The sequence below is a fragment of the Pleurodeles waltl genome, chromosome 1_2, assembly GCF_031143425.1.
Source record: "Pleurodeles waltl isolate 20211129_DDA chromosome 1_2, aPleWal1.hap1.20221129, whole genome shotgun sequence".
Classification (NCBI taxonomy): Eukaryota; Metazoa; Chordata; class Amphibia; order Caudata; family Salamandridae; genus Pleurodeles; species Pleurodeles waltl.
Genome location: NC_090437.1, coordinates 298557835 through 298584871, shown reverse-complemented (window position 1 = coordinate 298584871; position 27037 = coordinate 298557835). Strand labels below are relative to the sequence as shown.

Sequence of the window (27037 nt, the reverse complement as noted above, 5' to 3'; positions counted from 1 at the left end):
TTCAAAATTCTCTTATTGCCTTAAATATATAATGCTTTATCATGACATTTTGCTGATACTTCAGTGCTTCTTGTGTTCTCCAAATAGGGAAATCCGTCATGGTTCGAAAGGCGACTTTGAGAGAAATAGGGTAGACAGTGTACTATGAATCACAAAATCTTGTGCAGCATGAGATTAATCTGTGGCAGTTAATGATATAATTGAATTCATAATTTCCATCTTAGAGTCCTACGTTTATTTAGATAAGTATTAGTATATATGAGATTTAGCCAACCAAAATGTTATGCCTGCAGGCCTGGGGCTTATGCAGGGCTGTATAATCAAGCAACTACACATGTAATATTCAACAACTATATCAGACATACAGAAAATAGAAGAAATAATAAATAAATTGATAAAACCAATGATATACAGACAAGAAAAGAAATATAAACAAAAATCTACATGAAATGACCAAGGTTAATAATTTATATCAATTCCAAAAACCCTTCCCTCTGTACTGTGAACACTACAGTCTGGTTAAAGAACTAGGGGCCAGATGTAGCAAAGGTTTTTACCCATTCTGTGCCTATGGGAAAAAGTGTTCGTACATATGGCCCTAGGTGCATACTAAGTGGTTCAAAAAGTGATTTTGTCACGCAGTTTGGTCAAGTATGGAAGTCAGGTTTAGGACACTTGTGTTGGTCTTTAGCACTGACTGCTAATTCTTCATTGCCGTCTCTTAATCTTCACCACAAAAGTATTGGATGGAGAAGAGATGTAGTTCAGTAGGTATGAGCATGAGGCACCTAGAAAGGTTGCTCACACATCAAAGTGACGGGTCCCCTGCTTCAGCTTCGCAGGGAAACATTGGTATTAGAGAGGCCCAATCTTGCTACCCAGCTACTGAATTTGTGAGGTACTCTGAGTTGCATCGCGATTCCCACCCTTACATGTTCCAAAGATTTGCCATCCTTTTTAGTCGCACAAGACAGCAATGAGAACTCCATGCTATTGTTCAAATCTTTGCAGATTGAGATGATTTTCCTAAATCAACACCCCATACCATCTTTTCCCCTGAGAGGAAAGAGGTGAGAACGCAGGGAAAGTTAAGAAATTGAGAAGACCAAAGAAAATGTGATTCAACAGGTGTGTGTTATGTGAGACGGTTCAGAAAAGGAATAGATTGGAGAGAAAGGATGGACAAGGGTGAGGGACAGGATAAAGTAGAGATCGAACAAGATAAGATGAGAGAGAGCCAAGACGAAAGGAGGAAAAAGAGAAGTAAGGAGAAATATTGGTTGAGGGAAAGAGGAACAGAGGATGGATTGGGGAGGCAGAAGTAATAAAAAAGGGGACATTGAGGGAAGAGCCAGTAAAAGGATGGAGAGCAAGACCGAATAATAAGATGTAGGAATGTGGAGCTAATAGAGTTGGAGAGGAAATGTGGGAGAGGAGAGGGAAGTTGTTGATAGAGTAGTAAAAAGGCACATAATGAGGTGGTAAAAGTAAGAGGGAAAAGGACAAAGAATTTTAGTGTCCGAACCTCGGATTGGTGGGACTCTCAGTAAACATCCCCGTAGTATCAAGAGGAATATATAAATCCCTTGCACATAGTCCACGAGGACTGCCTGAAAACCGCAGCCATGAGTATGATGTGTTCTGAAGTCCAGCCTCCAAACAAATCGATTTGTTACCATACATGGTAATCTAAATTTGGCTTACATTGTGGAAGTATTTTGTATTTTCATTGCTACGTTACACACCTCTGGGGTTTTGATATTGGTTGGCCTTTATCAGCATCTCAGGTTTTTTAAATTGTCTGGCAGTATTTAGGATTCCCCATCCATTATGTCGTAAGGCAGATCTCAAAACATGAATGCTTGTTGTCAAGCCATGTAGTGGTTCCCACTGTTAGACCTGGCATCCTTGGTGCCGTATCTCTCTGCCTTTTTGCCTTCTGACCATCTGTCCTGCTGGCTTTAGGATTCTGGGCACTTTACCACCGCTGACCAGTGCTAAAGTGCAAGTGTTTTTTCCCTAAAGCATTGTAACATTGGCCTATCAACAATTGGCATATTTAATTTACTTGCAAGTCCCTATTAAAGTGCACTAAACGTGCCCAGTGCCTGCAATTTAAATAAATGCTACTAGTGGGCCTGCAGCACTGATTGTGCCAACCACTTTAGTAGCCCTTTAAACATGTCTCAGGCCTGCCTTTGCAGAGCCTGTGTGTGCAGGCTTAAACTGTCATGTCGACTGGGCAAGTTAACCCACTTACAGGCCCTAAGCCTTCCTTTTTAATACATATAAGTCAGCCTTAAGGTAGGCCCTAGACAGCCACAAGGGCAGGGTTCAGTGTATGTAAAAAGTTGGACTTTTAAGTTTTACATGTCCAGATAGTGCAAAATTCTTAAATTGTTTTTTCACTACTGCAAGGAGTATCTCTCCCATAGGTTAACATTGAGATTGCCTTACTACATTTTGTAAGTGTAATTTCCAATTGGGACCAGATAGATATTTTGAGTTTGGTGTCTCTGGACCAGGGGTCTCCTGCCTTTTAAGTAAGAAGAGCTAATTCTGATCAGTGAAAATCATTGCAAGCTACTGAAGGATGAAGTTGTGCATTATTACCAGACACCATCACGCCCAGCTTCTTTGACAGCTTCTCATGTCCATAGAGCCAGATAGTATGGTTTGAACAAAATACTTTGACAAGTGGCTGCCATATATGTCAGTGAGAACGTGGTCTTTGGGGATGTATGAACATGTTTGCGTATGAATGGGATATATGTGTATGGGTAACTGAGAGTCTGTCTTGTATGTACTTGTGGCACAGGACATCCTTTCGCTGTATGTGGTACTGTTACATGTATAACAAATATACAACTATTTTTTTTAATTGGAGAAATTTAAAGTACAAAATTGTTCATTATGTGTAACATTTTTCTGCACTTAAATCTTCTCCCATTTGAAAAAAAAATTGTATTTTCAGTTTTAAATATGGCACAGTGCTCCACTAGCCTCTGGGAACAAGAGACCTGCTGTTTGTAAATGCAACACTTTTGGGGAAAAAAAGAGAAAATGAAAACGAAAAATTAACTTAATCATAAGGTAACTTTTAATTTGAATTTTCTCAGATTTAAAAGATTTGAGAAACATAATTTTGTTCCCACCTCCAGTATTGAGCTGAGAAGGACATTTATTTAAGAGTTGAATAGCTTAGTGCTTCAGTTCGTCACCTTTATGACCTGGGTCATAAATCTGACTCTAGCCCTGCTCCTCATCAGGCTCTGCTGTCTGCAGCCTGATGATAATGTTAAAAAGACACAGCCTTCTCTTAACTTTAAAAGAAACAATGTGACCCTGTGCTTATTAAAAAAATGAACTCCAGTCTGTGAGTTACTCTGAAGGTGTCTGAGAGCTACTGGTAGCTTGCGATCAATTGGTTGGAGACACCTGCTCTGGACTCCCAATTTAAAAATCACAACTTATGGTAAAGTTACATTTTAAGTTGCAAGTCTGAAAATGCCACTTTTAGAAAGTTGGCATTTTCTTACTGCAACAATTCTCTGCCACTGCCTGTCTCTGAATACATGTCTGGGTAGATGAAAGCTGGGCTCTTGTGCATTCCCTCTAGACAGCCACACACAAAGGGAGCTTAGGTGTTCCTGATGGGCCATTAACATCTTGGTGGGTCATCCTGGGCAGGATGTGAGGGTGGACCTGACACACCTGAATAGACTGGGTCCTGAGCCTTCACAGAGGGCTGCATAACCTGGTCTAGTGTGTCTGGAGCCAGGGAAGGAAGGACAGGACCTGTGTGCACTTCAAAGGCCTCTTTGAAGTCTCCCCACTTCAAAGGCACAACTGGGTACTGGCCCTCAAACCCCACCAAATCAGTACACTTCTGGACCCGAGGACATTCTGGCAGGAAGGACTATTGTGCTGCTGAGGTACTATCACTTTGCTGACACTCTAGTGGACTTTGCTGGACCCCTGCTTTGCTGTACCTGCCCTGCTGCCCTCCTTGCCTGGGACTGAGAAGGACTGGATCTGCATCTCTACATCCCCAGAACCAAAGTCACTCCAAGGGCTTGCTGGCCTGTCTCCTGTTCTTCTGAAGTCTCAGGGACACAAAAGACTTCCAACACATCAGTTACAGCTCCTGGCCTTGTGTTCAACCAGCTCCTGACCTCCAAGATACACCCCTCCATTCCTGGGCCCTTAAGAGTTGTTTTGTGGCTTCTGAGATCAAACTTTTTGGCTCCTCGCGACTGCAAATAGGCCCGCTTGGACCACAGCAGCACCACTCGCACAAAGAATCAGCACAAGCCGCTGCAAGTCCGTCTGTTCGCACAGCAAGCTTCGCCTTTCCCGACCTCGAGGCTCTAGCCTGCCCGTCCGTGGACACCCAGACACTTCCTAGAGCTAGCGGGCCACTACCAGTGATGCTCTTCTTGCACCTGGCAAACTTCTTCCCTGTGAGCGGGACTCTTGGCTCAACTTTGAGAAGGTAAAACATAAGCTTGTCTGGAACTGTATCTGCCTGCACTCCATCACGGTCGGCCTGAACGTTTGGGTTTCACCTGGTCATATCTTGACTCCTACTTATTGGGTTTTTGACATTTTTATTCTTGTTTCACTCGTAGAATTAAGCTCTATTTATCTTACCAGGTGTGGTGTCTTTCTCTGGTGTTTCCACTGTTTTTCTGTCTTAAGTGTTGCACAAATACTTTAAGCCCGAATGTTCTGTGCCAAGCTACCAGAAGGTGGCACAGGCTAGCTTTTAGTGTGTATTTGATATACACTGACCAGGATTGTGGTTCCTGCTTGGACAGGGTGCATGTTTCTGCCAACCAGAAACCCAATTTTTAACACCATCCCACAGGTGAAACAAATACTTCACCAAGGGATTACATTGCTTATATTTTATGAAGGCTAAGGTGTCTTTGCTTACGGTCACAAGATGGACAGCTCCACCTGTGATCTGGCTGCCTTCTCTGACTTGTGGCTTATTTCCTCGTCTGTGCCCTCCACATATCAGCTGTCCATTGACTTCTGCTTCTCTCGTCTAGTGCATGTGTTGCTCTTAAAAGTGACAGGAGGCTCAATAAGCTAGAATGAATATTGGTTTGAATGTGTGATGCAAACAATTATTTTGAAAAGCACACTTTATCATTGAGAATGGTTTTGGGTGGCAGTGGGCAGTTCAGTGCCTAGCCCCCTCCAATTGTCCTTTAATAATGTCATGTTACTGTTGTTCTCTAAGCTTACATCAGAAAGACTAACATCCTTTGTTTTTGTTTGTTTACTGTAGGGCTGTCAGCTTTCAACAATGTCCAAGATGGAGCAACACACAGCAATATCCATGTCGGAGCCAAGTGTGAATGGCCTCCACTTTCAGAAAGACTTCTCGCCTGGCTCCAAGAAAGCGGCCTCTGGAAGCACCCTCACCTTTCATAACATCTGCTACAGAGTGAAAGTGAAGACTGGCTTTATATGTTGCAGAAAAATCGTTGACAGGGAAATTTTGACTGATATAAAGTATGTGTTCATAGCTTCTATTTAACTCAAGTTTGTATTGCTGGGTGTTTGGAGTGCAGGTAGTTTTTGTGTGATGTCAGTTCTCTGATTGCTATTTTTGTGACTTTAACCACATATATACAGTTTCTGTTATATTTCCACTTGTCCATTAGTGAAAGTCATCAACGTAGTTCTTTAAAGGTCAGTTGTTATTTAGCTGGTGCACAGGGTGCCCCTCTGAGTTCAGATGAAATAAAACTACGGCCTGGGCAAACCAATTTAGGGGTTCCTTTAAAACTGGAAAGTAACGCCTAGAAGCCTCTTTTTACTAAAGTTAATTGTTTAGGTTTTGCAGTTTTCTTTTGGTAAGCCAGGATGTGCTATAAGCAATGAGATGCCTACCTCCTTGGCAGTGCTGGATCTTAAGCCACAACAGTGTCTTGTTGGCATTGGAGGCATCCTAAGCTGTGATATTGCCTCCTTGGATTCTAACTATGACATCGCCTATTTGGCATTAGTTGGATCCAAACACATGAGTTTGCCCCCTTACTATTGGGTTGGATCTGTGTGTTTTTTGGTTTGATTGTTTACTTGATTGCACAATGTCTCAAAGATCTTAGTAATAGGGAAGGTATTAGTAATTGCATATCTGAACTTGGTCCACATTACTCCCCATTCACCCTTATGTGACGTATTGTTCAGAATTCTTATTAGGCAATACGAACTATCTAAAGTGTCATCCCCCAATTTAATATTAAATCTAATATTAATATTTAAGATTTAAATTCTGTAATGTCATACTTTATAGCCCATACTTGGCATGATTAGCTACAAATACAAAGTCACTTTAACACAAGCTTTTACTGTTGGTTCGTACAAAAATATGCACCATTTATTGCTTTTCATAAAGATTTTTTTCTCATTTATTTTATTGTTTTAATGGACAACATAACATGGGCCAATATGATGGGGAATTATCATCCTAGTCATCAGCACAATAATTTGACCACATAAGGCCTCCAGTTAACATAGAAACAACAACATAAACAGTGGAGTCAGCAAAGTGTCCTGTGTTCGTGTTCCTCACCAGTAGGAAACAAATTGCATGGTATTTGATGGTCCAATGATGGCACAGTCATGCCCTAAATGTTGCAATGTTGCCCAGGGATGTCCCCACATCCTTCTCCTCCATGTTTCTCAAGGAAGCAGGGGAGAATCTGGTAATAGTGGGGAGGGTGACCACCCCAAGTGGGGTAGACAGAACTGTATCTCTGTACGTCCCAAGAGGCGTCACTCCTCCTCATTTCCAATTTATGGTTCCTCAGTGTACCTGGAGGTCAGCCAGAAGGCATGCACCTGGGCAAGGCCTGGCCCACCACACACAACTCCAGCTGCCCCGTCAAGTGTTAGAGGGAAGAACTCAGTGAGGGTCTAGTTATCAGAAAGGGCAGGCGGTTATCATTTTTCGCCTTTATGTTCCTAAGGTATATTTCTCTCCCAGGGATCTCCATTCATAGTCAGAAGCACTGAATAGTCCCACCCACGTGCGGGGATCCCGGAATACTTCTTTTTAATATGTCTTCTTAAGTGTAGATTTTTGCCTTTCTTCAGTAAGGCCTTGAGAAACACTTAAGACATGAGTTTTTGCAGCCTATAATAGGCTATATTGGCCAATGGCTTTAGAATATATTTTAAAAAAGGGTAATAAATATATACCAAATATAGGTAAAATAACCAAAATCTTTCACAAACACTTTTTTTTAAAAAAAGGCCTTGGCCTTTTTGACTTTTTTTTCCTGACAAGTGATCACACAGCAGGAACTTTTCCAGATTCACCCTGAGGGAAAGGGAGAAGATTCACCTCCATGCAACAGAGGAGCAACACAGGCAGAAGCAGGCGAAGTATAAAGGTGGGATGCCAAGGGAGTGAGGTGACCGTCAGTCCTCTATCAGGGCTCTTCTACCTTCCTCAGTGCACTCCAGGCGTGGGAAACCGAAAAAGAGAAGCCACTAGCAAAAACAATGTTTGAGATCAACGTCTACACAGGGTAGGGAAGGAGAACTTCGAGGTCAAGAAGTTTGTCAAAGTCGAGATATAGGAGACAGTAGACGTTGAGGAGTCTGTTAACGTAGAGACATTTCAGAGGAATGAAAAGTCAAGACCACGATGTCTGCCATCTACTTCAGACTCTGATTATTCCACATCATTACCTGTAGGACTTCCAGACTCTCCTGCTCCTCCACCAACTCTGCCACCTCTTCCACTGCCTCCTTCACCCACTTCACCAGTTCCTTTTCCACCGCAAACACCTGTGGAAGCACCTTTGCCATTGAGTTTTTTTTATTACATCTCTGAGATCTAGAGTTCCTCATTCCAGATCTCAGCACAAGATCCAGAGTAAGATCGTCTTCAGAACATCATCGGTCTAGGCTCTCTTCTTCAAGATGATCTTCCCGGCATTCACACCATCATGGTCATACGCCCAGGTCTAGATCTAGGTCGTGGTCATGACACACATCACAATATTCAACTTTCTCCTACAGTACAGGGAGATATTCTCTTACCCAGTGTGATTCTCATCAACCAGGAGGTACTTCTAAGGGGAGCTTCAAAATTGAATATTCTGTTGTCTTCCCACAAAGCTACTAACATCAGTGATTTCTGAGACACTCCATCAATGAGCAGCATCTAGACCTCTCCTGCCCCTAGTTTCAGGGTTATTGGAACCAGCAGTGGAAGTGTTCTTTACCCCATCTGCCACCAAATCAGCTTAGTTGAGGCTCCAGAAAAAGTGTAGACCTCCAGAACAGGACCTATTATTCCTCTGCTCTGATCCTCCCCTGACGCTGTAGTCACTTTAGCTGCATAAAAAGTGGACTCTACTGCTCCGTCCTCTGCAGTTCCTCCAGGCAAGGAGAGTCAAAAACTTGAATCTCTAGGTCTCAAGGTGTGTGGTACAGTGGCCACTACAGTGAAGGCATCAGATGCATCTGCTCTTCTGGGCAGGTATGACAGAGCCTTATGGGACTCATTGCAGCAGTTTGTCGAACACCTCCTGAGAGATCGAACGGAAAATGTTCATGAAGTAGTCAAAGAGGGCATGATGGTGTCCAGTCAGGTCATTAGTGCTGCTGCAGGTGCTTCATTACCAGCAGCACACGGATACTGCCATGGGTTGGCCCTTCTAAGGCATTCTCGGTATTGTTTACCAGCCTTGAACAAGAATCCCAGCAGTGAATCTGCCTTTTACTGGAAACACCTTATTCGATAGCCATACCAACAATGAAAACAATAAATGGCGAGGATGAAGTCAGAAATGAAGACCCTGGAAGCAGTGGGCTTGTAAAAGTGATGGAGCAATACAAACACACGTTTAGGCTGTACAACTAATGTTTTTACCCACAGAGGGTTTAACCCCTTCATTGGTTATAAGGTCAACAGCAGCAAAGACCTTTTCAACACCAACAGCATCTTGCCCTTAAAGGAAGATCAACCTGCCCAAGCAGGAAAGCCTCCAGCATGCTTCAAACTGTGCTTTCCTGCTTCCCCTCTTCTGTTACCCACTCCTGTAGGGGGAAGTATTTCTCATTTCCTGGCAGAGTGACAGTCCATCAGGACAGATGCCTAGGTTCTGAATATTGTAAGGAAGGAATATTGTCTCAGGTTTACAAGCCCTCCTCCAAACATCCCACCAAAACCGTCCAACCAACATCTGCAGATGCTAAGATCAGAAATCAGTGGAGATTGTTCCTCACTAACAATGAAGCACAGGAATGTATTCCCAATATTTTTTGGAGAAAAAAAGGCCTCATAAACTAATTCAGGCCCATATGTGATCCAAACTCTCTAACAAATGGATTCGGAAAGAAAAGTTTTGAATTCTTTCACTTTTTTTTAATATATCTTTTTATTTGGTTTAACACATGATACAGCAAAGCAATCATGCAAAAGAACAGCAAACTAGTACGTGTGCACATAAGTATCATAAATTGCCGTATCTCTAAGAGGGCATAGATAAAACACATTTCCAGACTACAATATGCTTACTACATTATGACTTAGAAAAGATATCATGGTACATAAACAATAATAGGGGGGCAATGGAGGCTGTTCGGAAGGCTCCAGGGAACATAAGAAATTGACTGTGGGTCCTAAGGAGAATATCTAGTAGGCCGGGTTGAGGATATTGCGAGGAGATTGCCCGATCTATGGATTGCAAAGGGCCAGCTGCCCTTATTTGAATTCTTTCACTTAAATTTATCTCAAATCCATCAAGGAGACTGGCCTTACTCAATAGACCTTTAGGATGCATAGCTTTATGTTCTGATGGCCGAAAAACATGGAAGGTTCCTGAGATTTGTAGTGAGTCACGATCATTACCACTACAAGTTACTTGGCCTCAAACCAGCCCCCAGAACATTCTCCAAATGTTCTGGTCGCAGCACATCTCAGTAGACTCCGAAAATATGTCTATCCATACCTAGACAACTGGATTATCAAGGTGTCAACTCAACAAGAGGCTCAAGGCCATTATCAAATTATCAATATCCTCAATGGAGTTCAAACTCTAAAAGTCAGCATCTTTCCAGTTCAGTCTCTGTGTTACCTAGGGGCTACCATTGATACAACAAGCAAGAGTGTATCCTTCGGAGTAGAGGCCGTCTGAAGTGTCACTCCCTCATGAAAGTCTCCTATCCCACAGTGAGAAAAGTGTCATCTCTCCTATGCTTGATGGCCTCGTGTATTTTTCTGGCTCCAAATGCTTATCTCCACATGAGATCACTTCAGGAGTGTCTGGAAGATCGGTGGGATCAGTTTTCAGGCAACCAGAAGGAAAAGATCACTGTCTCTATTAAAGCAACACAATCCCTGAAATGGTGGTGATCACTGACGAATCTCCTGCAAGGGATTCCTTTTGATCAGGATGTTCCCTCTCAGACAATAGTAACAGTTCAGTTGGGAAGTACATATGGATCATCTTTAGTCCCAGGGAACATGGTCTCCAAGGGAAATTACATATCACATCAATCTCCTCAAGCCATTTGGGGTTCTTCTGGCACTGAAGACTTTTCTCCCATCCTTCAAGACGAAATCCATCCTTGTCCAGACAGACAACATGACAACAATGTAATATTTGAACAAGCAAGGGGGAACCGGATCCAGGCCATTGTCTCACGAAGCTCAGACCATGTGGAACTGGGTGATAGCCAGAGACCTGAGGATCACTACAACTCATCTTCCAGGGGCTCAAAATGTTCAAGCTTACTCCCTAAGCAGGGTTCTTCAGGAGAACTATGAGTGGGTTATTCACAACAAGGTTGTGCAAAGCATTTCGACCTGTGGGGTTTTCCTCAAATAGACATATTCGCAACCACAGAAAACAAAAAAACGCCCAGACGTTGCATTTAGGTGCTACCAACCAGGGACGCCAGGGAAATGTCCTATGGATCGACTGGTCCGGCAAATTTCTGTATGCTTTTACTCCTATCCCCTTGATTCCATCAGTTCTCATCAAACTGTCTTACTCGAGGGCCAGAATGATCTTGATTGCTCCGGAGTGGCCCCGGCAACGTGGTTCACAGACCACCTTCACATGTTCGAGTCTACACACGAGGCAGCCTTGCATACTGGATCTTCTCATGAAATTCGGAGGCCAGGTGTTTCCCCCCAAAATCTCCTCTTTGAGTTTGGCAGCATGGCTCCTGAGCTAGAATAATATGGGCATTTGAATCTGCCACAAGACTGCATGAACATTCTCAGAGGGGAAAAACATCCATCAACGCGTTCTGCTATTAATTTAAATGTAAGAGATTTTATATCTGGTGTTATGAGAAGAACTTTGATCCAACCAAGCACCAGGAGGAAGCGATTCCTCCATCCTTGCTTTACCTACCCAAATCAGGCTGATAGTGCTCTTCTATCAAAGTTAATTTGACTGCAATTACTGCCTACACAAACCTATTTTTTCAGTTATTAAGGACATCTTAGAGGGTCCCTCCAATGCGGGGTCCATCCACTCAGTGGGAAAAGAGCATATTCCTTTCACGTCTTATGCAGGCCCCTTTTGCGCCCATTCATAAATCCTCTTTACAATTCCTTTCTTGGAAAGCTGCTTTGCTTTTGGCTATCACCTCAACTCATGGGGTTAGTGAGATTTAGGCATTATGTTCTCACGAGCCATACATGGTATTCCATGGAAGGGAGGTGGTTATGAAGACTCATCCACAATTCTTACCTAAAATGATTACAGATTTTTATATTAATCAGACCATTTCTCCGTCTACTTTCTTTCAGCACCCTTCTACACCAGCTGCAATGATTCTCCATACTCTAGATGTCAGACGAGTTTTACTTTTTTTCTTCTGAAAAAGACCAAAGCGATCAGCAAGTAGGGCCAATTGTTTAACTATAGCTGGTCCATACAGGTTTAGCCATGTCTAAACAGTCTGTATCCAGATGGATAGTGTCTTGGATTCTGTTATGCTACCAGAAAGCTAATAAACTTCTGTGCGGTAGATCTAAAGTGCATTCCAGTACAGTGAAAATGGCTTCAGCTGCTTTAATGAGGAATATACCAATCGCTGAAACATGGAGATCTGTTCACACTTTTTACCTAACAGTGTTGTTTGGATTCAGATGCAAGAACAGATGCTCAAGTAGGACAGGTCTCATGTCTGTTGATTATCTGTGTTCCTTTTCCACAGCAGTTTGTGGGGATGGGCTTGCTACTATATTCAGTGCTAATGGCTATCAATGGAGATCCCCTGAGAGAGAAGGAATGGTTTCTTACCTGTAATTCTAGGTTCGGTGGCATGTGTAGCTGCAGATACACATGCTGTGCATAGTCCGCCGTCTGGTGTTGGGTCGGAGTGTTACAAGTTGTTTTTCTTCAAAGAAGTCTTTTCGAGTCACGAGACCGAGGGACTCCTCCTACTTTGGTTCCATTGCGCATGGGCGTCGACTCCATGTTAGATTGTTTTTTTTCCGCCATCGGGTTCGGACGTGTTCCTTTTCGCTCCGTGTTTCGGGTCGGAAAGTTAGTCAGAATCAACGGAAAATTAGTCGGTATTGTTTAGTTCGGTATCGGGTTAGATTAGAATCGACGCCGAATCTGGAAGAGCTCCGGTAGCCCTTTGGGGTAATTTCGATCCCCCGTCGGGGCCTGGTCGGCCTGACCGCGTGCAAGATCGAGACTGATGGAACGGACCCCGTTCCGATTCTGTCCTAAATGCCACGGTAAATATCCCTATACAGACCAACATTTGGTCTGTAACTTGTGCCTGTCACCCGAGCACAAAGAAGAAACGTGTGAGGCCTGTCGAGCGTTTCGGTCGAGAAAAACGCTCCGAGACCGAAGAGCCAGAAGGTTGCAGATGGCGTCCACGCCGACAGGACAACAACGGTTCGAGGAAGAGGGAGAAGAAGAAACATTCTCCATCCACGAATCGGATTCCGAAGAATTTGACGTCGAAGAAACCGTGAGTAAGACGTCGAAACAAGCATCACACAGAAAAACAGACAAGGCCCAGGGGACGCCACTGCCGACAGGCCATGGCTCAACCCATAAAGTAGGTGACCGTCCATCGGCACTGAAAAAGGGCGAGCTGGTGCCGAGATCGTCCGACTCAGGTCGAGACACAGGCACGCAGCAATCTCGGGACCGAGAAACTTCCGCAGAAAAGGGTCGACCCTGAGGCAGCGGCACCGAAGCTGCTCGGCACAGAGATAGCGGCACCGAAGATGGTCGACGCCAAGAAGGTTCGACACCGAAAAAGAGGAAAATCTCTTCGGAGCCGAAGACAACAAAAGACACGGTTTCGGTGCCAAAACGCCCAGCAACCGAACCGAAAGCCAGTCCCTACTCAGAGGAACACTCACTGTCCTCCCAACTTCAAAAACACAGATTTGAGGAGGAATTACAAACAACAGCTGTAGATCACACGCAAAAGCGGATCTTTATACAAAGTGGTACAGGGAAGATCAGCACCCTTCCCCCAATCAGAAGAAAAAGGAAACTAGATTTCCAACAACAAGAAAAAACACCACAAGCAAAAGTGGTGAAGAAGGTAACTCCACCACCCTCTCCACCACCGGCAACTCATATATCACCGGCACAGACTCCGTCACAATCGCCAGCTCATACCACCATGAGCCAAGATGACCAGGACGCATGGGATCTTTATGACGCCCCAGTATCGGACAATAGTCCTGAGTCGTACCCCACTAAGCCCTCACCACCTGAGGACAGTACAGCGTATGCTCAGGTGGTAGCTAGGGCAGCAGAGTTTCATAACGTATCTACATTCAGAGCCTATCGAGGATGACTTCCTTTTTAACACCCTGTCCTCCACCCATAGCAATTATCAAAGCCTTCCTATGCTCCCGGGAATGCTAAGGCACGCTAAACAAATCTTTAAGGAGCCAGTTAAAAGCAGAGCAATAACCCCAAGGGTGGAGAAGAAATACAAGGCACCACCCACAGACCCTGCTTTTATTACATCACAACTGACACCAGATTCAGTTGTCGTAGGAGCAGCTCGTAAAAGAGCCAACTCGCACACATCAGGCGACGCACCACCTCCTGACAAGGAGAGCCGAAAGTTTGATGCAGCCGGGAAAAGGGTTGCAGTACAAGCTGCAAATCAGTGGCGCATCGCCAACTCACAGGCACTCCTAGCGCGATATGACAGAGCCCATTGGGACGAGATGTAGCATCTCATCGAGCACCTCCCCAAAGAATTCCAACAACGGGCAAAACAAGTGGTTGAAGAGGGACAAAACATATCCAACAACCAAATCCGTTCTTCTATGGATGCAGCAGATACAGCTGCAAGAACTATAATTACTGCTGTAACGATAAGGAGGCACGCATGGCTGCGCACATCCGGCTTCAAACCTGAGATACAACAGGCAGTTCTCAATATGCCGTTCAATGAACAACAATTGTTTGGACCAGAAGTGGACACTGCAATTGAAAAATTAAAGAAAGACACTGACACAGCTAAAGCCATGGGCGCACTCTATTCCCCGCAGGGCAGAGGCACATTTGGCAAAACTACTTTCAGAGGAGGGTTTCGAGGTCAAGCCACCACCTCACAAACAACACCGTCTACCTACCAGGGACAGTATCAAAGGGGAGGCTTTCGGGGCCAATACAGAGGGGGCCAATTCCCACGAAACCGGGGAAAATTTCAAGGGCCCAAAACCCCTCAAAACAAGCAGTGACTCACAAGTCACTCAACCCCTTCACACAACACCAGTGGGGGGAAGACTAAGCCAGTTCTACAATTCTTGGGAGGAGATAACAACAGACACTTGGGTCTTAGCAATTATCCAACATGGTTATTGCATAGAATTTCTCCAACTCCCTCCAAACGTCCCACCGAAATCACACAAGATGTCCAAACAGCATATAGACCTTCTAGGACTAGAAGTTCAAGCATTACTGCAAAAAGACGCAATAGAATTAGTACCAAAAACACAAAAGAACACAGGAGTTTACTCACTGTACTTTCTAATACCGAAAAAGGACAAAAGTCTGAGACCAATATTGGATCTCAGAACACTAAACACCTACATCAAATCAGACCACTTTCACATGGTCACCTTACAAGACGTAATACCACTACTGAAACAGCAAGACTACATGACAACGTTAGATCTAAAAGACGCGTATTTCCATATACCGATACATCCCTCGCACAGGAAATACCTAAGGTTCGTATTCGAAGGAATACATTACCAATTCAAAGTGTTGCCATTCGGAATAACAACAGCACCAAGAGTCTTTACAAAATGTCTAGCAGTAGTAGCTGCACATATCAGGAGGCAGCAAATACACGTGTTCCCGTACCTAGACGATTGGTTAATCAAAACCGACTCGCTAACAAAGTGTTTACACCACACAGATTATGTTATACAAACCCTTTACAAACTGGGTTTCTCCATCAACTATGCATAGTCACACCTTTTGCCGTGTCAAACACAGCAATACTTAGGAGCGACAATCAACACAACAAAAGGGATAGCCACTCCAAGTCCACAAAGGGTTCAAAATTTTCACAAGGTGATACAAGCTATGTATCCAACACAAAAGATACACGCAAAGATGGTCTTAAAACTCCTAGGCATGATGTCCTCATGCATAGCCATTGTCCCAAACGCAAGATTTCACATGCGGCCCTTACAACAGTGCCTAGCATCACAATGGTCACATGCACAGGGTCACCTTCTAGATCTGGTGTTGATAGACCGCCAAACATACATCTCGCTTCTATGGTGGAACAGTACAAATTTAAACAAAGGGCGGCCTTTCCAAGACCCAGTGCCACAATACGTGATAACAACAGATGCTTCCATGACAGGGTGGGGAGCACACCTCAATCAACACAGCATCCAAGGACAATGGGACGTACATCAAAGAAAGTTTCATATAAATCACCTAGAATTGTTAGCAGTATTTCTAGCGTTGAAAGCATTCCAACCAATGATAACCCACAAATACATTCTTGTCAAAACAGACAACATGACGACAATGTATTATTTAAACAAACAGGGGGGAACACACTCGACACAGTTGTGTCTCCTAACACAAAAAATATGGCATTGGGCAATTCACAACCACATTCGCCTAATAGCACAGTTTATTCCAGGGATCCAGAACCAGCTAGCAGACAATCTCTCTCGAGATCACCAACAGGTCCACGAATGGGAAATTCACCCCCAAATCCTGAACACTTACTTCCAAATGTGGGGAACACCTCAAATAGATCTATTTGCAACAAAAGAAAACGCAAAATGCCAAAACTTCGCATCCAGGTACCCACACCGGCAATCTCAAGGCAATGCTCTATGGATGAATTGGTCAGGGATATTTGCATACGCTTTTCCCCCTCTCCCTCTCCTTCCATATCTAGTAAACAGATTGAGTCAAAACAAACTCAAACTCATTCTAATAGCACCAACATGGGCAAGACAACCTTGGTATACAACACTACTAGACCTGTCAGTAGTACCTCATGTCAAACTACCCAACAGGCCAGATCTGTTAACACAACACAAGCAACAAATCAGGCATCCAAACACAGCATCGCTGAATCTAGCAATTTGGCTCCTGAAATCCTAGAATTTGGACACTTAAACCTCACACAGGAATGTATGGAGGTCATAAGACAAGCTAGAAGCCCATCCACTAGACACTGCTATGCAAGTAAATGGAAAAGATTTGTTTGCTACTGCCATAATAATCAAGTTCACCCATTGCATGCATCTCCAAAAGATGTTGTAGGGTATTTACTTTTGGGGAGATAACTGCTTACTAGTCTATGCACAGCATGTGTATCTGCAGCTACACATGCCACCGAACGGAAAATGTCACTTACCCAGTGTACATCTGTTCGTGGCATTAGTCGCTGCAGATTCACATGCGCCCACCCGCCTCCCCGGGAGCCTGTAGCCGTTTGGAAGTAATCTTCAACATTTGTACATTTGTAAATATATTACTTTAACCTTCATTTTATACATACTTATTCATTCCATTGCATGGGCACTATTACTAACATACACAACTCCTACCTCACCCTCTGCGGGGAAAACAATCTAACATGGAGTCGACGCCCATGCGCAATGGAACCAAAGTAGGAGGAGTCTCTCGGTCTCGTGACTAGAAAAGACTTCTTCGAAGAAAAACAACTTGTAACACTCCGACCCAACACCAGACGGCGGACTATGCACAGCATGTGAATCTGCAGCGACTAATGCCACGAACAGATGTACACTGGGTAAGTGACATTTTCCTTCTTTCTCAGGGGAATCTCCATTGAAGTCATAAGCAACCCACCCTCCTCCCTGGTAGAAGAAGCAGAGACAACTATTGGACACATTTCCTTCATAATATTTCCACGGTCTAGGTAAAAAGAAAAAGAACTGATGCAACTTCCACCTGTTGGGCATGATGGGATACTGGAGGGATTTGGATCCTTAAAGGCGCAGATGCTCCTTTCACATCTACTTAGGGGCATTTTGTTGGACTAATTGTCCACTCATCCGTCATCCTTCTCTTTAAAAAAAAAAAAAATGGTTTGTGAAAGAGATTTAAACAAACATCACCATTTCAGTCGTTTTTGCTATATTTGGTATATATTTATTACCCTTTTTAAAAAAACATTCAGAAGCAGTTGGCCAATATAGCCTGCCTATAGGCTGCAAAATGCATGTGTTTCTCCAGGCCTTACTGAAGAGGGGCAAAAATGTACATTTAAGAAGACATATTATAAAGAAGTGCTTCGGGATCCCTGCACGTGACGGGACTTTTCAGTGCTTATGACTTCATTTGAGATTCCCCTGTAAGCGAACTACGATTACAAGTAAGAAACCATTCCTTCCTAGACTCCCTTGTCTGCTGTGCCCTCTTCCCTGGTGCGCACCATTGCAAGCACTTCCGACACAGCACAAGCCCATTTCAACGATGTACTTAACCAACTCTTTATATCGGGTATATCGGGCCTAGGGCCCATTCCATGACATTGCAATGTGATGCTTGAAAAGGACAAAAGACAGGTCAATAAGCCTGTGTAGGTATTTATCCCCTTTATCCTTGGATTGGATTCCTACAAGACAAGATTTGGGTGTAGGTGAAAGTGTGCGGTCCGCAACTGGGGCTGTGATCTCCGTCACCTCCTGCAAGCTCTCTGCCGCTCCGGGAGCTCCCCGACCATATAGTAAAAACCTGCATTGGGTGTTCCGCACTCAGAGGATGCTTCAGAGAACATGCATTTAAGGCGGTGTGGAGTGAGATAAGTTTGATGTATGTAATGAAACTGTGAACCGAAGTTGTTTTTCATAAACATGTCGGGTCTCTACTGAAATTTACTTTAGATTTTGTTCTTGAAAGTTTTTCCTGTTATAATTTTCTTTTTACAATTGTTCTGCTTTCCTTTGCCGTTTTTCTGCATGAGCTTGATGCTAAAATGGCTCTGCTTTGTTTTTTTAATTAGAATCAAATGATTCTGAAAAAATGTAAACAGCTATTTGTGGCGAAAGTTCACTTGCCCAGACCAGTAGTTTTACAACATGGGTCTTTTGGGAAGTGACTAAAGCCAACCCTGTCTCCCTCACTTTTACAGAAAGCTATGCTGGGGCATCCTGTCTGTCTTGTTCTTATTACCTTCAAGCCTCCCACATTATTTTTCACACTACTTTAAGACCGAACAATTCTCATGTTTTCAGACCAAACTTACAAAATGAGAATCGGTATACCCTGTAAGAGAATATTCTCTTTTCTGTCTGGTCCTAACTGAACCAGCTCAGGAGATAAGAATGGAAGACGTCCCCGCTTCCTGTGTGCAAGCCCTGATGAATACTTGCGAAGCCACTACTCAAATCCTTGCATTTGTTTCGTTGTACTTAGGAGGATGAAAATCAGAGTTGTCCTGAATGTAAAATAAGGAACTATTAAAACTAGTGCCGAAAGATAGTCATATTTGTCTTTTAAGGCTTTTGACGCTCATTAACTCTCATTGTAAAGGACAGAAGAGGTTGACATATGAGAGCTATATTCACGTTTTTCACTGTATTGTTTTCTGCAGTGTCATCGATTTCCTCTGACATCTTCCAATTGTATTTTTTGCTGCTTTTAATGTTCACCCCGTTTCATCATCCTTCAGTGCTATATCCCCTACTTGCAGGTGTTTCACCTATGCTGTTGCCCTCACTGGCATCCCTCTTTTATTCTTTACCGTGCATTTTTGCTGCTTCAGCAAGTCTACCATTCGGAACCATGTTTCTCTGTGTGCCCTGCACCAGTGGTGCATATTTGCTTACTAATTGTAGGTTTTGGGTTTAGCAACACAGTTATTAAACAAACCTATTGATAACAGTGGGCTTGGAGATTGGCACTTTCAACAATTGGCTTTTTCTGACCGACCTTTCAGCCACTGGCTTTAATCTTTGTCAATCACTTCTTGGCTCAGCTCAGTGGAGTTTCCATCTGTCGCCTAATGCTGTTGGCTGTTTGGTGTATCCTTCCTCCTTCACTCTATTGCTTTGTTTGAATTCCACAAGGGACTAGTTACAACTGCAGCCCTCTATGCCCAGTCCTGCTGGCTCCCTTCATGTGTCTTTGTCTAATGTGCTAAAATTGCATGCACACCTACTGACTTTGCCAATGCCTGTTCTTCCTTTTCTCTTTGTATCCTCCTTTTCTTCACTTTTCTTCATGTATCTGCTTCCAATTCTCATAGCAGAAGATGGACTAGGACTATATTTAGTATTTTTTATCAGAAGATCCTCCTTTTGAAACTTAGTTGTCAGCTGTCTTCCTATTTTCCAGGACTCATTGGTTTCTTCAGTTTTTAATTGTGTAAATTACTATTGTTGTGTTCATTTTTATCGATGAGTGCATGAGAGATCTTTGTCGTTGTTCTGCTTGACATTCACCCTCTTTGTGAATGTATTATTTCTCTTCTTTTTCAGTCTATTTGCTTTTACTGTATGCCGCACTCCCATTATGATTCAAAACTGTGATGTTGAGGTGACATATATTTGACCAAGTGAACTGTTGTACCTATCCCAGATCTATACCTTATAACTGGGCATATCTTATCTGTAAAAAAAAAAAATGATGCTGAAGGTAACTGCAGTCCTGATCTTGGTCAATTGGAGCTTCTTTCCAAGGCCCTGATATTAAGTGCTCTGGAAGGGTAGGTACTGTTTATCACGCCCAATAAAATTTGACTCCTTTGGGTTCAGAACATATCGGGTGCAATAAATTACACCTATTCTGAGTTTTGTGGGAATAATATGCGGATTTTAATGATTATTACACCCGCCTGCAATTCACGGTAAATAGTATGCTTTTTTTCCCCCTCTTAAATTCTGTCAAGTATGACCTGCCTAAATATAATCAGAGGTGTGTAAACTTTATCGATCCAAGTAACTACCAAGCGTGGTAACCTCCACATTCTGGCCTCAAAGCAGACGCAGGTTTGTGCAGGGGGTGGAAAGCTATGGTCCACTCATGATAAGGGCCAAAGGCATATGTTACAGATACTATTAATGCCTTGAAATAATTTCAGGCATTCTAATGGGAATATCTTTGTAATCTCTTATTAAGGACACTTCTTCACCTCAACAATATTTTTTGAACATATTTGTATTGTATACCTCACGTCACACCATCATACAATTAGCACTATATACATCCTTCTCTTTTGAATATTGTTGCTTAACAAACATGTACATGGGGAGGCAAAGAAACCTCTACAAAATGTGATTGCAAGCATTATCCATATTCCATCACCTTAGTGGGATGTTTAAGCCATCTCGTTCTAGGGGGAAGCAACTCACTCCATTCATTGTCCCAAGCAAATTGCAGCTAATCATCTCAACGAGTAATGCTCATTACAACAATACATATGCTCAGTTTTCAAAACAAAATCAATAAAAACAATTCTAACTGAGATTCCATCACCGTCAAATAATGTCTCCTCTGTTCGCAGCTGGTGCTAAACTCCATAAGGACTACGTTCCTAGATAGATGCTTCATAAATGCTGTAGAAGGGAGAGTGGGGAGGGAGGGGTGCCCAGTATGGCCTTGGTCATGTGTTAGGCCAATGCTTGAGGGGTCCTGGTTGGGGGTATGTCGGGTGCTGACTCGCTACTCCAGGAAGGTTATCTCCTGTAGTCCAGTCCTATGCACTCTGTTTTGTTCGTTTCAAATTCTGCATGGATCGTGTCCAAGGGTTTTGCAAACTTAGTTGTTCTTATGCCCTGTGGCACTTCCTTATGTGATAGGATACTTTCGTATCCAGACTGTGTCACAACCTCTTGGCGGCCTTTATGGGTTTACTCTTCCCTTCCAATTCATGGCAATTTATCTTTTTGCCAGTACAAATGCTAAGTCAATGAAGCGGCTTGCAGCCTTCTTCTCTTTAGGATGTTGGAAATAGTCAGGAGACACGCCTCTATAGAGAAGTGATGGTCTTTTTGGTACCTGATAAATTAACAGTGTAATGTGTGGCCAATATGCTATAATTTGTGAGCATCTCCATGGGGGGGGGGGGGGAGTCCGCATCCAATAATGCACAGCAAGGGCATTTAGCCCCAGAATGTGTGAAGAATGCATCAAAGTGTTGAGGGCTGGGGTAGCTTCTGTGTAAATAATAAAATTGTATTAATTTGAATCTATTGTTGTGCCGTAGGTGTAGTTAAAAAGATCTCATTCCACCTGGCCTCATCAATTTCTTGACCCATATCTCCCTCCTGCCTGAGCTTAAGGACTGAAAGAAAGCACCTTGACTGCTGAAATAGTGCTCTGTATATCTGTATCGCAGCTTTATGTTTTGCTGAGATTTTACACAATACCTCATTGTAGAGTGGGAAATGGCTCACTGCCCGCAGTTTTCCACAACCGACAAAACACCTACTGTAGCGCAGCAAAAAGTAAGGAGTGGCAGCTGGAGAGAATGTGCATATCTCAAAGGGTTGGAAATCATGGGGCTTATCTTCTTCAGAACAGTTTCCCATCCTAAGGATTCCCACTTCCACCCAAGTGTCCATACCCTCCATTATACATCTTTCCCGTGGACTACTTATTCCCTCAATGGGAAGGCCCGGGGCATATGGGATCCGGGTATTTGTTCTCTGTAAGCATCTAGCCCATCTATAGTCCAATCACCCATGGCCCCCACGGCCAGCCCTGTTTTATCCCCTTGATTCTTAGGAGAACACTCCTCTGATCAGCCAGGAATTAAATGTTTCTAACAACCATGAATCCACATGGCAACTCATTGTAAATGTGCTTCAATATAGCACAGCTTGTAGTTTGCAGCAGCTCTGCTATTGGGAGTTTAAGTTTTATTAATGCTACTCTGTCACTCACGACCCAAAAGCAGGTTCAACTACGTTCTGTATAAATTACCCAAGGATATTTTTAGGAATTTTTATGGGCAGCGTTCTGAAATAATATGAGAGTCTTGGCAAAACTACCATTTGGAACTGGTTAGTCTTCATGTCATTGAAAGGGATAGAGTCAAGCAAAAAGATACCCGTATCTTAATGAGGCCTTAACTCAATTTATGTTGCCATCTACAAGGTTCGTTTAAGTCCTATCAATATGCACCCCAGATATCAAAATGTAGTATTTTCCCATTTAATTAGTTGTGAATGTGGTGGGAGAATCTCTGTTCAGTTCTGCGTGTACTGGAAATACGCTACATTTATTTCAGTGAGCTCTCAGACGAGACAGGACACCGAAAGGATCCAGAGGCATCATTATCATTCTGACATGGGCTTGAACATCCGCTACATAGAAAAGTAAATTATTTGCTTATAGTGAGACAAAGTGCAGTGTTTATGTTTTAATTTCTCTGATGTGCCACTTTGCCATAATAAGCAAGCAAAAATGGTTCAATCACTATAGCAAATAATAAATTAGAGAAGCAGCCAGCCTTGCCTTGCTCTTTCCGCAGCCCGTGTTCCTCAAAGATCAGCCTGCCTGTCCTCACTCTAGCTGGTGAACTAGTATAGAACAGTGTTGCCCACTTCTGAAAACCCGCTCTATAGCCAGCATGGGCACATCTAGTTGTGATTGCCTCTCCCAAAATTTCAGTGATTGGTCTAACATGCATGGCCTTGCTCCATCCTGTGGTGAACCCACATTGGTCCAAATGGATTAATTGTGGCATAATGAGAAGTAGTCTGTTTGCCAATGCTTTATTCAGTATCTTATAATCAACATTCAACACCTTATAATAAACATTCATCATGGAGATTGGGCAGTAAGCTGCCAAGTCTAAGGCTTGGGCAGTGGTACCACTAATGCCTCTCTCAACGTGGGCGGAAGAGCCCTTTGTTTTTGAGACATGTTGAACATGTCCTTTAGAACTGGGGCCAGAATATTGGTATATAGGGAACAGAATTACCCTGGGAGCCCATCTAACCCCGGGGTTTTTCCAGCTGCCATTTCTTTTATTGCTTACCTGAGTTCCGGAGTCCCCTTTCCCCGCCCAGGGCTTCAGATATTTCAGATGTGACCCTATCAGAGCAAAGTTCAGCAGGAGTGCTGCACGATCCTGATTGTTAGTCTTCTCCCCCTTGTATAGTCCTTCCTACCAATCTCTGAATGCAGTATTGATACTTTTTTAGGGATAGAGGTCACACTCTGAGGTGTTGTAAGAGACAGTGGGCGATATTGTTGTGTCGGATTTTATTAACCATGCTAGTAGGCAGCCAGTTTGATCAGTTTTTTAATGCATCCTAGTTTTATATGCCTTATGATCAAAACATTGTAATTGCTCAGTAAGGTGAGCTAGCTTTTCTCGTACCTATAATTGGGAGTCCCTGTAGGACAATGCAGTCACCACTTGGCTTTCGGCCTCTCCAGTCTATTCATCTGCTGGGTGACTTCCATACTAAGTGTACAACACGCCACAACCACTGTTTGTATGCAGTACCCCCTTACTACAGTTTTAGGTGCTTTCTAAGCCCCTACAGGTGATGTTGCCATCCCTTTATTTTCAGTGAAGTCATTTTGGAGCAGTTCCTGAGCTTGTTCCTCCAATATATCTATTTTCAGCTTCCATGAAGGGATCCGTGAGTGGTGCATGTCTCAGTGAATTTCTCCACAACATAGGGTGACAACATATCTGTAAGTGTTCTACATAAGTATTCTGAGTTGCTGACCGACCTCTCCTTTCCAAACTTGGCATGCGGTCCTTACATCTATAGGGTGACCCGATGTCGCGGATTTCTCCGGACAGACACGGTTGTCAGAGGTCTGTCCCGACATCCTGTCACCTTTTACAATTATATGTACACATCCTAGTTTTTGGAAAGCAACTTGAGTGATCCGGAGTAGCAGCATCAAAACACTGACTATGCCCTCACTTCCACAGACGCGTCTAAAACCGCTAAAGTAATTAATCCCTTTGTGTCAGTGCGGGAGGAGGTAAGCTGGAGCATCAGTTCATGCGCCCAGCACAGAGAAGAGGACTGCGGGACAGGGAGGAGTTCATGCTTCAAATATGAATCCTTGTAAATTAAAGTGTTCAAATAAACAAGAGCCTTAAGCCTTCAGAACGAGTCTGTGCTGGGCACCGTTATATATATTTATCAATGTACCAATCATACTTTATAGGTAAAAGTAGCTTAAAGTTTTCACAAGGTTTGAAGGTCGCTTCACACACTGTGTGTGTGTGTTTGTATATACACATACACCCTATATTAATATAAAGTGTTAAAATGCAATGTTTTAAACTCGAAATACCACTGAACTTCACCAGTCGTAGTAAACTCAAGTAACTATAACTTGTGTCCTTTCCATGTAGTGATCTCATCAATGATGTAATTTCAGTTATTATCAGTGATGCTATCAATGATGACATAAGTTTTGTAATATGTGAGGTCATAAGTGGTGCATGGTGATTTTCGAGATTTAAAAAAAAATCTAAAGTAAGATTTTATAACCATACCTAAGTATCCCAAAGCTGCACTGCGCAAAGCTGAAGGCTGTGCACTGCGTGGACTTGGCTGCAGGGAATGAATGGCATGTACCTGACCCTGCACCCAAACCCCGTCCGCAGCCTCACCCACCCACCCCTGACCCTGCAAGGGCATCCATCTCCATCCCACCCCACCTCAACGGACACCAAATCTGCCTTTTTTCTCTCTTTCTATCCTGACTAGCAACTTTCTGTTTGGCCAACAACAGGGCTACCGCCACAAGGCTGCGATTAGCCAGTTGTAAATCTTTGTCCAGTCTCAGCAGGCACATTTGAGGATTTGAGGGTTGCACCCTACTGGCTCCATCACTATAGCTGTCAGAGCTTCTGTTGTTTGTACACAAAATCGCCTGATGGGAGAGCATAACCAGGCGAAGTGCAGAAAATCCACATCTTTCGCATTGCAACGTCTCCCTGCAGACTTTATCTGCACAATTCCACTGGTTTGTAGTACATTTGGTGTTGATATTTAAAGTGTATGATGCAAAAGTTACAATTAGGTGTAAGCATACTCATCAGTGTGCACCAGAAGGCCCAGTCTGGTGGTTTCAATGGCAGGTCAAGTTTTGCATGCACACTATCTAATATGGCAGTTCCGCTGTTATTGTCACCCTTTATACCTACTCCTCTGACTGACCTGTCTATGTTTTCGCTTTTCAAATTTTTGGCATCCTAAGCATCTAGCACTGAAGTTTCATAAAGCACCCAGTTCCATGTCATCCATTTCCAAGACCTTAGTTAACATAAAGTGCAGTGGCAAAGTACCTTCACCGCGTAGTGTTTTGGTACTGAATAACATATGTTTATTAGTACCCTACTAAGTGGTCCTCGTTTTATCAACCTCAGAAAGATTAAAGACAGAGGATCCGTAGGGTTTCGAACTTCTGACCGTGAGGTCAAACAGAGTCATGGTGAGTGAATGTATTAGTTCACTGAGCTACCAAGTTCTACAAAATACTGATCTCTGAGGATGCAGCAGTGTCTAGCACGATGGAAAGCACCAACCATGTTTCTGTCTCTCCAGCTGGAAAGCCTTCACATAAACTAGGAGTAAAGTACCATAACCAAGGCATTGCTTGAAGCCAAGTGTAGTATGCAGGTGGTTCTCTAAGGTGCTTTCTTGTTTTTATTTTTTAGAAGAGATGGGCAGATTCACTGATATACATTATGAAGAACGTTAGTTCTTTGTGAATCCTGTCAAAGCTTGCTTTACAGCCTCCCCAGGCAGCGAATGTTTAGGAAAGCACATGTTGTCCGTCAATCTCAGTCTCTTCTCTCCACTGCCCAAGAGTGCTCTAGATTGGTACCACCACTTAAGAGTCAGCTCTTTATCAGTTCTGTTGCTGATGAAAGCCTCACCCTTTGTGAAAGCCACTGCTACAGGGATAGTTTCAGGGGTCGTCGCCTTCTACTTTCATTTGTTTCCTAAGGTCGCTTTCAATTCTTTCTTTCATGGAAAGGCGGTTATTGGAATCTCAGCAACGAAACGAAGATTTCAGAACAAACTCACTTTTCCTGATCAACATTTGAGGGCAGGAATCCGAGACGTCAGCTTGCTCGGTGAGGATATAGTTATGTTAACAGAGCTATCTATAGCGCTGCGTTGCCATTTCACAGCCCTGTTGGTAATTGGATTGTAAACGGAGGGTTCTTTCCTTGTACCTCTTCCAACTCCTAACATGCAATACAGGGATTCTCACCATATTGAAGATTACACGACTAAAATCGCAAACACACCTTAAATGTATTATGTCACAGCCTTCAAAAACACTACTTTATAACTTCTTCCTGAATTTTTTTGTATTAAATTCTGATCTTTTTTTTTGTGAGTTTGCGCTAAATCATGTCCAGAAACACGCTTTTTTAAAACAACCTAATGTACACAGGGCTCTTATACTTTCCAGGGCCCTTTCCTGTTAATCATTCAGCCTATGTTGACAAAGAAGACTTAGCTTAAAAGTGTTGAAAGTAAGGCATACTGCATCCTTGTTTGACTCAATAAATGTTCCTCCAGGGCATGACCCTGATATGT

At 43.2% G+C, this 27037-nt stretch overlaps 1 protein-coding gene across 5 annotated transcripts in view; it reads left to right on the top strand.

Annotated features, from left to right (window-relative positions):
* LOC138299827 (broad substrate specificity ATP-binding cassette transporter ABCG2-like) overlaps positions 1-27037 on the top strand; it is a 676683-nt gene that overhangs the window by 343175 nt on the left and 306471 nt on the right. For all 5 annotated transcript variants that reach the window (XM_069238424.1, XM_069238432.1, XM_069238461.1 and 2 more), the window contains one exon: positions 5300-5526. In XM_069238424.1, the coding sequence (XP_069094525.1) occupies positions 5300-5526 (227 nt within the window). The remainder of the gene's footprint in view (positions 1-5299; positions 5527-27037) is intronic.